This window comes from Poecilia latipinna, unplaced genomic scaffold (assembly GCF_001443285.1).
Source record: "Poecilia latipinna isolate Pla-1442-1.1 unplaced genomic scaffold, P_latipinna-1.0 Scaffold482, whole genome shotgun sequence".
NCBI classification, from domain to species: Eukaryota; Metazoa; Chordata; class Actinopteri; order Cyprinodontiformes; family Poeciliidae; genus Poecilia; species Poecilia latipinna.
Window position 1 is genome coordinate 34,965 of NW_015113098.1, and position 13,725 is coordinate 48,689.

At 39.4% G+C, this 13,725-nt stretch overlaps 1 protein-coding gene across 1 annotated transcript in view; it reads right to left on the reverse strand.

Moving 5' to 3' along the window:
* Positions 1-13,725, reverse strand: part of grapa (GRB2 related adaptor protein a) — a 37,829-nt gene that overhangs the window by 20,158 nt on the left and 3,946 nt on the right. Inside the window, exons 2-3 of the mRNA XM_015039752.1 lie at positions 8,907-9,004; positions 7,186-7,305 (exon numbers count right to left, since the gene is read on the reverse strand). Coding sequence (XP_014895238.1) covers positions 7,186-7,305; positions 8,907-9,004 — 218 coding nt within the window. The remainder of the gene's footprint in view (positions 1-7,185; positions 7,306-8,906; positions 9,005-13,725) is intronic.

Here is a 13,725-nt window from a genome sequence, read left to right on the forward strand (position 1 = left end):
GAGGAAACCGGAGTACCCGGAGAAAACCCACGCATGCACAGGGAGAACATGCAAAAAGACTGGGGCCAGGAATCGAACCCAGAACCTTCTTGCTACAAGGCAACAGCTCTACCAACTGCGCCACTGTGCAGCCGGTCATAGTTCAGTTTCAGTGAAATGCAGACTTGCATCATCCACCAAACCCATGTTATCTTAAACTGTCACCTTTTTGACCTATTTCACCCACAATGCTTGCTCCTCCGCTCTTTATCGAACTCGATACTTTTTCTGTGTCGCGTCTTTCTGTCTGTTTCTATCAGTACCTTTCAGTTGTGCTTTGATCACTGAACTGTGATATTAAATTCTACCATTGATCTGCTGGGGTCACACAGAGGAATTCAAAGAGTAAACCACACCAACAGTAACAATAAAAGAATACAATTCCATTTTATGGCTCACGGCTAGAAATGTTGGCCAAAAGAAACGTCTTTTTGTGGGAATATATTTTCAAGCCCTATAGCAAGGAGGGCACTTTTTTTTTTTAATCTTCGACCCCTTCTGTCAACGGATTAACCTACTTTTAAATTTCTGAGGTTGTGTGAAACTAGGATGTCTGTTAGCTGAATGTAAGAAAAGTACTTTGCTCAGCCTAGCAACAAAAGAAATAGCACAAGTTACATTGTTTTCTGATAAACTTTAACCAAATTGCGCTGACTTGTAAACCTAGAATAAAGTTGATGCTCATTTTGAAAATCAGGATGTGTTTCTTTGGAAATTTATGCCACAGCCGCTTCCTTCTGCCCTTATGCTAAGATAGCCTGACTGTGTGCTGTCATCCTTCATATATCCATACACTACCTAGCAGTGTCCACCTGTTTAATGAAGCTGAACCAACAAAGAAATTACTGAGCCACATCAGGGTGCACACTGAAATCCTGCACATACTTTTTGGTTACAAAATTCAGTCCACATGTTTGCAGGCTGTTATGATCTGCCGTTATTTGTGTTTTTGTTTTTGTTTGTGTTTGTGTTCAACTTTTAAGCATTTTCTTATTCATTTATGTTTCTAATGACTTAACATATTGATTTTAGTTCTTGAAATTGGATGTGGTTCTCTTAAATCTTTTCCTCCCTGTAGTTTCTCTGAGTCTTAGCTCAGCTCCTTGTGTTAATTAGTCTCTCTCCGTCAGTTTCACTTTCATTCTGCCACAGCTGTTCCTCATCAACTCTTATTACTTCATGGTTCCTTTGTCATTTTCCACCCACTCCTACCTCAGTAATAAACTCACTGGTTTCCTTCATTTGTTACTGGTCTCCTCTGTCCACCACCTGCATTCCCACTCCTCCTGCATTTCTCCCTCTAAATTCTCCTTATTTTATTAAAACACTCTGTTTAGCCACAGCTTTCTCTCTAATCTCAAATGTGACTCACGTTTATTTATTTATTTTCTATTTTTGATTTGATTTCCATTTGTGATCGATATTTAATTTACCACCTTTGGGATGAATACAGTATGTTTAAGAAACTGAAGATTCTTAGAGCTGACATAATCAAGTAGAAATAAATAAAAACACTGTTAAATAAGACATAAGGTAAAGTTTAGATCTTGGAAAACCTGTTTTTTGTTTGTTTGTTTCTTGATAAATCATTTTTCACTTGTGGTTGCGTTAGGCAAACCAACTTTAGTGGTGTGCGACAGGAATGCCTACAGGTTTCTGCTCTGGATGGGATGACTTTGTGCCCAAGGCAGCACAGCCTTATAGTGGAAATGCTGCAGAACAAACAAAAAGAGCGTATTTCTCAGTTGCCCTTGAGCAGATGTTATTTATCTATTAATTTTTTTTTTGTTCTTACTGTTTCTTAGATAACAAAAAGTTTTTGTTTTCCAATTTGTTTGCAAAATGGTCTTTGCCGTGTGTGTTGGTTGTGCTCGGGCTGCAGAAGGAAGCGCTTGCCCGTGGCATGACATTTAGGCAGAACTACCACTTGTGGCTGCTGCATAGTCTTTGAAAGAAAGCGAGTTTTAACACATCATTTCTGATAGTTGGTTGCTTAGGGTTGTGTTTCCTTAGCGGTGTGATGAATTTCTGCCAAAGCCTTGATGCTGTGCATAAGCTGCGCAGCTTTTTGGCCCCCTGTTTATAATCCGATCATTTCTTTCTACTCCTGCAGATTTCATTTCTCTGAGCTAACAAAGCTGATTGCTTTTGTTTCAGTTTTCCTCCATTGAAGTGGCTCCGCTCAGTTAGCGATACCATAACCAAAACCCTACCAATACAAATATCATTTTCCTTTCTTCATAACTATCTCAATTTCACACTCTGATATGTGCAAATGTGCGCTTTGCCTTTGTTGCTGTTTACTTTGCTTTGTATTTGAAATGAATGTTTCCGTTCCAAAGTGTGCGTCGACCCAGAAATGGCTTAAGATGGGAACGGATCCCCCAGTAGTGAGTAGAATTATAAAACAGAACAAAAAGTATTCATGGCCTCCATAAATATGCAAGTTTTTGCATACAAATAGGATTCTAAGTCTGGTAGTGTTTACTATTTTAAGCAATAAATTGCTTGAAGCACCAGACAGAATACAGCCTGGTTTGGCAAAACACAAATCTGATTTAAATACACCCATTTGCCAGCGACACATGGACATCGCTTCTGGTACTGCAACAGGGTTCTTCCATTTAGCTCTGGTCTCATTGGATCTATTTCTGTTCATGGTCTAATGAGCATGCATGCACACTCAAGAATGGTGCTTCAGGGGTCCTGACTTGAGATTTAAAAGTGTTTCTAAAATTGGCTATATATAATTGATTTAAGACCAGTTAGGCAAAATACAACTTGAGAGGAAAAAATCAGCATTTCTCACACACACACACACACACACACGTGCACACGCACACACACACACGTGCACACGCACACACACACCAAGAGAAGGTTACATAACAATAACTTGCTTACTTTTTCATTTCATGACACGATTTCTCCTCCACATGCCTTAATTTATTCTTTTTTTTTTTCCGAGGGCCATCAAGTGTGAAATTACACAGTCGCGATATCCATAGGATACTGAACTCACTGTGTGTTACTCAAAGCTCAGAGAAGCTTACAGTATGTAACTGTAACATAGGCTTAGCTTGGAGGGTCAGCTTTCGTTAACAGCTCCACTCTGGAGTAATGTCCCTAATATGAGCCTAATGATGACGGATGACAAGCCCAGTGAACAACCAGATCCAGTTTGGTCTTTGTAGAGCCTGAGCAAATTGAAAACAATTATACCCAAGGACGCTTTATGGTGCTGGTATTCAAAAATGACCACATAGATATGTATGTGTGTGTATATATATATATATATATATATATATATATATATATATATATATATATATATATATATATATATATATATATATATATATATATTATATATTAAATTTTTCAAAATATAAACAAGCTTCTACAGTTTGTTGTCTTAACACAAACTCAGTTCTGTTTTCAGACATTGCTCCATTATTGTGGTGATACATGGAGGCAATCGACCTGCGGCCCTGCAGAACTATTAAAGGAGCCCAGATTGAGCCCTTAATCCATGTTGGGTTTGGTGTCTCTTAACATCTCAAAAATAAGTAAGCTTTTCAATGAGCTTTGTTTGTACTTCCAGTAAGCCTACAATTATTTATTCTGCTTGTGCAGCTTTGTCTACCACATTTTTCCTTCCACTTAACTTTTTTTAATAAAATGCTTGGTTGCAGCCCTCTGTACAGATTGCTTGACAGTAATCTTCCTCATGGTTGTGTAGACAAGGTTCATAAAAAATAAAAAAAAGCTTTAATTATACTAATGTAAAATAATTTTATCAAATCTAATTTGTATATTGCTATTAGCTTAAAAAAGCTACAACCATAATAAGTATTTTAAATATATTACTGTGTGTAATGAGAATGTTTTTTTTAATTTATTTGTTAAAACACAAACTAATAGACATTTAGATAATATTTCAAGGTTTTGTGTTGTATGCATTCTGCAGTAAGGCTGCATCATTAATGGGGATGATGTGTTTTTAGTTTCTAACGATAATAATCTCACAGAGAGCCAGTGACAGGCTTCCCTTCTTAGATAAACAGAGTTCACGTGTTGACTTCGAGCAGTGCACAGATTTTTAAAAGCGCAATGTGTTGGAGACCCATTTGGCTTACGGAAACAGGAATCCACTTTTAAAGGGGACAAAATTTCTTTTGTTTCACATGACCTTCAGCTGGGACAGGAAAAATGCAACAGGAAACCAGTTTGTACTTGTTTGGGTGCACCTGTGTCCCAGAGTTCATGACTTGACCATGGCATTGTTCAAACCGAAGGGGTAACATTTAAAGAAAACAGGAAAATATACTGTAGTGTGTGTGCATGTGTGTGTGTGTGTGTGTGTGCATGTGTGTGTGTGTGTGCGTGTGTGTGTGTGTGCGTGTGTGTGTGTGTGTGTGTGTGTGTGTGTGTGTGTGTGCATGTGTGTAACATTTCCTGCTCGAAGTGTAATTGCTTTATCTTGATGCACTCAGTTTTCTCATAGAGACTGTACAAGGTTGATGCGCTCAGTCAGCTACATTTACTGGGAAGGACAGATATTGGAAGCAAATGCCAAGAGCACGAGGAAATGGAACAAAGTATGCACAGAGAAGAGCAAAGACCTAATTTCCAGCATTGTGCAAAGTGCAAAGTGCAAAAAAACAAAAAAAAAAAAAAAAAAAAACACCAAAGCTTTCCTTTGGGTACATCTGCTGCTGAGTCAAAGTAAAATGGGAAACTGTCCAGGGGAGGCAAAAAAAAAAAAAAAGATATCTGTACCGATGAAAGTTGGGGCTGGCGTACCTTCACTAAAGAGCCAACAGGGACAGTTTCACTGGCGTGTTCTGCAGAAAGTCCCTCTACATGAATCCTGCCTTTTAAAAGTTCCTGAAGTTTAGACTGTTAAAAAAAGGCCCCATGTGCTGCCGTTACCCAACAAATCTTAACTCTAACCAAAATTGTAAAAAGGACACGCAAACTCCACGTCTTTGTTGTTTGCTTTCTATCAGCACTGGTTTTTCCAATAAAGACAGTTATCCATTGTTAGTGATGTGAATTAAATATACATTCAGAATGTTGTTATTTCACTTTTGGGACGTTTCTAATGAAGAACCTTGTGTGTATCATCAATTATGAACTTAATACGAAACACCATTCGGTATTGTGCCATTCGCCAATCTATTGTTGCCCACCTGTCAAAGACAATTCCCAAGCAGTCGCAAGTCCAGGAGGGAAACATTAATATTCTTCTCTGTACAGTCACTCTCCAGCTCCCTGTGGGGGATCTCGAGGTATTCTCAAGCCAGATGGGATATGTTTAGTCCTTTTAGCTACTTGTGTGTCTGCCCCAGGGTGTTCTGCCAGTGGTATGTTCTCAGAAAATCCCCAAAGGGAAGACATCCAGGTGTTATTCTGATCAGATACCGGGACCAGCCTGAGTTGATCCCTTTCAACATGGACAAACAGAGGCTTTAGATCTAGAAAGGGGTACTCCCTTATTTGTACAATTGAGCCTAGTCAAAGTAGCTTCCAACAGAGGAAACTACTTTGAGGATGTAGACTGGGCACCTAAAAACAAATGGCCTCTCAGACTTTAGCAAGAACCCAAAACAAAAGGCCCAAAGCACATCCCTCTGCTGGTCAACTAAACGCATGTCGACCGGACTATTGAAATCCAGATTCCCTCTCGGTAGCTCTGGTCCATAAAGATCTGTTCCACCATCCCAGAGCTGCAGACAGCCACGGGGAAGACGAGACTACACAGGAACTAAATAACAGAAAAATATCCAAAATTCCATATCCTCAAAGTATCAACGTCAAGCCTAGAGCTTTGGCATAAAGTGCAGATCACCATGAAATGACCTACATGTATTATAACAACATCTTGATGTTTTTGATCATTTGCAGTCTGTTGTAAAACATATCTTTAGCAACAGAGTTCAACGAGAAAACAAGCCTGATCCGCTCTGCTCTAGAACGGACATCAAAGTTGAGCCAAGCCGAGCCGAGACTGGGATCTCTACAGCTACTGCCACCAAGACGCCTCCTCTGGCAGCAGCGCTGTCACTTCACAAAAACCGCACAGACAACACCTGACCCATTTCCAAGCTGCTGCATCAGCCATCAACTGGAGCCTGTCAGACATTTTTGATCAGCAGCACAAAAAATGTTGGCATTGAAACCATTCATGTCCCCTTGTGACAGATTTATTGTTTTGTAACAAGGAGCCACGGTCTTCTTCTATGTCCTGTACGTCAAATATTGGCAGAAAGAGATATGCTGCAAAAGCCTCTTATACAAATTTGTCATTTTTATTATATCCCAATGATCAGCCAACCAGAAAGGCTCTCCACATCAAATATTGTATATTTCCCTCTGGTCCAGCAATAAGGCTCAGCTGCATCCCTCACCGTCACCCACCACCACCACCACCACCACCACCTCCCCGCTCTGACAACGCCAAACGTACAGCCGCACCAGCAGCTCCAGATGTTGTGCCAGACAAGATTAAGTCACATCAGCCCAGACGGGTGGCAAATCTTCCATTTTACCCTCTGCCTTCTCCTCACACCTCATCGTCTAAACCCCCCTTTCTCTCCATGTTTCCCTGAACCAACCAAAGGAAAGAAAACGAGGGAAAATCAAGCGAACAGAACGTGCTCAGATTGACCTATTTTATTCATTGCATTTCTTTCAGTTAAATCATGATCTCTCAGCTGCCTATCAATCAATCAAGTTTATTTTTGTGGCACATTTCAGCAGAAAGCCAGTTCAAAGTGCTTCAGATGACAAAAACACAAAATTAGCAAAGTCACAAAGAAAAACACCAGACAGTCAATAATCAAACAAAGGTTCAAATTTTGATGAGTGCCATCACCAAAATCATACACATCAAAATATGTTGGTCAATGTTTCATTTACTATGGTTCAAAAGCAGCTATGAACAGGTGTTTTTTTTTTCTTTTTTTTTTTTTAGTAGTGTGTTGCTAAGCCATTCAGCGATATAAAAACTAGCAAAAGTATTTTAAAAGTCTATTCTCTGAGCTACAGGGAGCCAGTGAAAGATCATTGCCTAATGAACAATACAAGGAAAAACTGGGTATCCCACGGTTTTCATATAATTTGAAAGCATTTATCTCCTACCTGACAGACATCGAAAACTCTCCAGGAGCGCTCTCGCTCTCCCTGACGAGGAAGGCTCCACACTCTCTGTGTCTCAGCCGATTCTCCGCCACACCGCGAGATATTCGCCCTGCGAACCATCTGGAGGATGGACAGACACACACGGACAGACAAAGAAAGATATCGCCGATGTAAATGTTAGAACCCACTGACAAAATGTTCTTCCCAATGGAACATGTCTTACACTACAAAACTTCAGTGAGCGTCAATAGAATTTTACGTGACACACCAAGCATGTATTTTGAAGAGGAAGGAAAATTATCGGTTTGAATTTTATTGTGTATATAAAAGCCTGAAACATTCATTGACTACTTGTAATCAGCCCCATCTACTGTTATGCTTCTTCATAAAATGATCTTGCGGGATTCAACTCGCCACCAAAAATGGATGATGGGTATGGCAAAACTGCAAACCATCAAAAGGTATGCATGTCCTTTGTGAGCCAAGATACTCACAATATCTCTGGAGGAGCTGCAGAGATCTACAACTCACAGCTGGAGGAATTTGTCTTTACTACCGTCATCTACTTGCGTACCCTCTACAAAGCTAGTTTTTATGAAAATGTAGCATAAATCATCAGTATTCAAAGAAAACCGTCTGGATGGATAAAAGCCATATTCATATGTTGAAATGGCCCAATCAAAGTCCAGGCCTACGTTTTGCCACTAATTCAAGACTGAAAATTTAGTATTTTTTTGTAAGGGACTGGTAAGGTATGCCGCACTGAGAAACTCCTGTACCAGAAATTACACACACTTGAAAAACAAGCTGTTAGTGCATAAGTACCAACCCTGAAACTGCTGAGAATTTCAAGGGGGGGAAAAAAGGGCTGACAGGTACTTACAAGAGAAACGAGGCAAAGATAAAACGAGGTTGTGAAGTTATTTTTGAAACAAGATGCTAAATTTGCACTTAAAACAGATCGCAATAAAAGTGGAAATATGGCTGTCAGCCGTGCAGGGTGAGCAACGCTGTCGTTTTATATCAACGTTTTTGCCGGCTTGCTAGAGTGAGTCGCTTGGAAGTAAGGCTTCCAAGAAAAAAAATCAGCTCCTATGAACCAGATTAGTAAAACAAGGCCATAAACGCCAAACAGAGAGAAATTAATTTCTTGGGCGTTCTTAGTAGCTCTTGTCACATTAGAACATGTTTTTTTCCTTATACTTCACATTATTGAGTGAGAAGGAAGAAGCTGATAAAGATCTCAACACATTTCTCCTAAGGGTGTTCAAGAAATATTATTCCAATTGGATCAGGCTTGAGTTTTCGCTAATAAACCACAGCTGAGCTACTTGTTCTGTAGTCAGTTTGGTGTTTGTCACACCGAATGTACAGCCCAGCTGGTGTCCAGGCATCTGATGGAAACATGGGGTATACAAGCAGATTAACACTAAAAAGACACACACACTACACACAAACGGCTGGATTGTGGGCCTTATGTAAGGCATAAAGTGAGAGCGTCCCCTTGGGTATTCTGCCTTATGCCAGAGTGCAGATGTCCAAAGCGGAGCACAGAGCGCCTGGAGCTACCCGCTGCACACGTTCACTGACTGATGAGCGGTTAGATAGACCAGCGCTGGATGTGTGAAACGCATTCACCCAATTTACTGAAGAGCCGAGGGTGTGTGGGGGCACAATACACACGTGTGTGTGTGTGTGCGTGTGTGTGTGCGTGAGCTTACGCATGTGGCCTCAGGTTGATGTAGTTTTTCGGCACAAAGCCTTTCCTGTTGTGGAGCTCAGCTGTGTACCAGTTAGGATCATCTTCCATGTTGGTGATCTGGGAACAAACATTCACAGACGGGTAAATACATGAGATGCTGCCGGTAAAGAAGTCGGTGAAAATTTGAAACGCAACAGTATACTCTTCAGCGTGTCTATGTTTCATACCAAAATGCCTTTCAGATTTTTAAATGCACTGCAATCGAATACACTCAGGTTTAGTGGTGATGTTACCAAGATCAATATATTTTTTTTTAAAGTTGTGTGACAGATCAATCAGAACTTCATCTGATTGATTACCAAACTTTAGTTGGTTGCCACTTGCAGAAAAAAAGAACAACAGTTCAAAAAAGTTATTTTTATCAATGTTTTTGAAGAGTTTCACACTCCTAGAGTTACGCGTAGAAATAGTTTAGGAGGTAGTTCATGCCCACAACAATTAACTCTCATGGCGTCTGTTCGCAAAGGTCCAAATTAGAACGGCTAGTTTGAGAGGGTCAAAGGGCATAGATGAACTATGCTGTTTTAAAACAACTTTAACTTCAGAAGACGTCAAAGAGGCTGATGAGAGCTATGTTTTAAGGACGTCTAAACCTTCGTCACAAGACAGAAACTCTGCAAATTAATTGTTTTTTGTGAAGGTTAGTTTTGGCTTCAAACACACAAAATGGCGGTCCCATCATAAAATCTTTATGCCCACATAACTGCTCATTTACTGGCTTTGAGAACTTAAATGTGGCAATGACATAGAAGTTTTTGGAGTGTTTTGCCAAAACAGTTTCCCCTGTCCCCTCCCTGCCTCCAGAAACTTCATTTCATGCATCAGCTGGCCGTAATGGCTACATGCTCACGTTTGTGTGAGCATTTGAAAATGTGATCCAGACCACAGATTGATTTACTGCTCGTAGCATCAATCATCGTTCACTCACAGAGCTAAATGATTGCCCTATTATTGAGTTGGCCGCTCGACACTCAACCAAACAAAAGTGGTTTTTGAACGCAGAAGTACAGAACGAAATCCTCATTAAGCTCCCCGTGTGGCTGTAGTCGAGGTTCTTTTAGAGGGATTTTCTTTTTTCCAGCTCCCCGTCCTCGATTATTCCGTCGTGAATGCATCACGCCGAGTGTGGAAGTGACAGATGTTAACTCTTGTAAGTGCTGTTAAAATCGAGTCTCATCTCTCATACGGCTTGTACAAGCAGAGTCTGAAACAGATTACATACCTTCCCCAAAGAGGAATAATTCAATATAAATGTGCCTTCAGGCTTTGATAGATTTCACCTACATATATTTTGCGAATAATAATACAACTGAGAGGCCAAAAGCCGTATTAAAATATCAGTATTTTGCATATGCTTTTTTCTATAGGAGTCATGAAAAAGTATTCGCTGGATACTTTTTGAGAAACCAGGAAAATTCATTCGCTCAGTGTCACGAAAATGCATTCGCCATGCTTTTGTTTTTCCTTTTTACATAAAATGGGGGAAAGAAACAAAGTAGATACAAAAAAAAAAAGACATTTTTTCAGGATGTGCTGCGAGCAAGCAGAGCATTTGACATTCATCAGCTATTTTAAGCAGCAATGCAGCCACAGACCATCACACCACCACCACCATGTTTTCCACTTCTAGAAAGGCTCATCTCCGTCTAACACATTTTCTCTGTTCATGGCTGTTGACTCCTACTGTGGTTCACTTAGAAATTGCTCTGTTTCTCATCTGCTCTTGAATTTCTTTTGACTGGACAAAATGTGTTACTTCTTTGAGATTCACTTAGTTGCAGTGGCGATAAACAAAATACTACTATTTGTATTGTAAGCCACAAATATAGAATATATGATAACATCATTTAATGCGCCACAATCAGACTGAATTACACTGCTGCTAGTTATTTAATACTAATCTTTAAAAAATAAATGAATTTCACGCTTGCCCTCTGACATCTGTTAATTAGAGGTGTACAGAAGTCTGTAGTTGACTGTTGTTCTCCAGCACCTGTATTAATGTCGGAAAAACAAAGGCAGGAGGCGTCGCTGCACTCCTTTATTTTATTTCTTTGTTTTGTGTCCGTCGAGTCCAAACTTGTCCACATTGTCTTCGAGCTTTAAGCAGAAATTTAGAGTTGCCACTTTTTATTTATCTGCAAAGCTATGTTTACCACTTCTTTATGAGTCACCTCTCTTCTCATTGTGATGGATCCGGCTCCGCACGGCTACCGCACAATAACACATGAACAAAGCAAAGCAGCCCAGCAGAATAAGCTCCGGTTCTCGCCGGCAACAAAGTCTGAAAATGAGCCTCTCCGGGACAAGAGATAGATTATTAACCGGAGAGGCGGCTTCAGACGCCGAAATCCAGCGTCAACAGGAAAACAGGTCGATGTATTTTTAAAATAATCTTTTTTTTTTTTTTTTAATCCCTCATTGTACCAGCACACATATACGAGAAGGTTGTTGGGCACAAATTAGGAAATATAAACAATATTCCAACTTGAAGCCCAAATTAAGGTTGCAGTGTCAAGACAGCCATTTACCACAGCAGCAGGGGACAAAAAAAGAAAAGAAAAAAAAAAAGCTCATTTCACGTAAAACCCAGCAGCGCTTCAGATGACTGTCCTATTTACTGCAACCATAAAGCTTGTCTTCCCCAAAAGGCCGACCACAATTACTTATGCTTCAGATGTAAATACTGCCTCGTTTTGCCTGAATGCACACATGACTTTGCAGACCGCAGAGATTAGAAGGATCTTCAGAATGTTTAAGTGCATGAAAGGATAAGATCTAAACTAAAAACACCTGAATTGTGTCCCAAATCACTGTTCTGTAACTCTTAATACACTTTAACACAATTTCCCTATGAATCAAGGGTTACTGAAATCGCAGTTAAAGCCTGACCTAGAGAAGCACTTGGCACTGTTTGGCAGAGATAAAATCTTGTGGTTAATTTAATCCCTTGGATTTTGTCTCTGTGTGAGTGCTGACCAGCTGGAGCTGCAGGATAAATTTCAACTTTTGAGCAGGCGTCTGCAGCAAAGACTTTCCACTACAACAATTTCCAGCAGCTTGAAGCACGAGCTGTTCAGCAAACTTAGGAGTTAGCTTCAAATAAAATCAGGAAAATTGTGTCACGATTGCTCGGCGAAATTACTCTCCTGTCACTTTGCGAAATGTCTTTATGTCATATTTTAAACTGAAAGCAGAGATGGCCGTTCTTACTCCGGTGCTTGTGTAGTAAGTGTCAAAGGCAGAAGGCATTTGCATGGTTTACCTCAAGACAACGGAAACAAGAGAAATGTCTGAGCAGACATCCTTCTACTTGAAGGACTGTCTTTGAATGCTTGAACTGTGTATGAATGAGTCTAAATATTAAATTGAACTCGTCAAAATATAAACCTTTGAAGGTAACAAAATCTACTGCTGAATGAACAATGAAGAGGATGAATTAAGAACTCAATAATGCAAGTGCTTTGTGACCGCTTAGAAAGTTTAGAGAGAGTATGTCGCAATCAGAGTATCCTCTTCTTAGCAGTCTTCGTGGCAATGTATATTCCATTCTATTTTTATCTATAAAGTGTACTTTTAAAAAAATCAATATGTCATCCAAAGTAGAAACAGATATATCAGAGGCAATAATCATAAAATAAAAATATGAAAGGCAGAGTAAGACGTATAAAACATTACTTAATGAAACAAAATTACAAATTGTGTGCGCAGTAATGTGTGTACATATTGGTTTATTGAGGTACAAACCATGAAATGTTATGATAAAATCTGTATTCCTGCCACCTTAACGTTACGTGCGGCAGCCATATTGGATCTTGAATTCATAATGACTTGACAAACTTTGACTTCCTATTCCAACTTTAATGAGTGATCTGTTTAAATTGTCACTTTGAACCTGGAACAACTTCAGAGTATGAATGCAATGTAGCATTGCTGTGACGTGATGAGACTTCCTCTCAGCTCACAAACCAAAGAAAATAAATAAATCCCAACGCATGCAGCTAGCAGGCCTACGGCACTTTGCCATCACCCACAGGGAAATGAGGAAAAGAGCAATAAAGAATAATGACGTAACTATTTTTTATATAATATTGAGAACCTGACATGAACAATCGTTTTCATGCTAAACAGCAGAATCTGAGTCGCTGTAACATTTAGGGAACTAAAATATAATGAACAACTGGAAAGTTCTGGTTGGAAGAGAATAAAACATACAGTCAGACGTAAATCAACAATAACACTTTATTAAAAAAATAAATAAATATTAGTATCTAAACTGAAATTGGATGCTGCCCCCCCCCCACCCCCACTTAGTACTTTAACACTTGTGATCATTTCGTTCAAGACATTATGTATTAAATGGTGTCATGTATGAAACTGTACTGTACTTAAAGTAATTTTCTGCTACTGTCAGAGAATTATGTTATGTGACTCCATAAAGTATTACCTATCACCATCAGAGTGCTTTGTTTTTTTATTATTATTTTTGGTTTGATCAAGGCTACTAATCTGTTACATTTTGTGTGAGTCTATTGCCCTCAAAGAGGAATAAAAAACCAAAATAAATGCAGATACGGTTTAACCAAAAGCTTTCAGGAAATGATAAACGATTACAATAAAGAACAAATGTGATTTGTCCTTTATCTGTCCTTTATCTCCATGATTTATAGAAAAAATACTTTAATAAAACAAAAAAAAAAAAAAAAAAAAAAAAAAAAAAAAGGAACCCCAAAAGTTTGGGGAAGGGGGGAAAAGAACCCGGTAAAAAAACCCCCCCC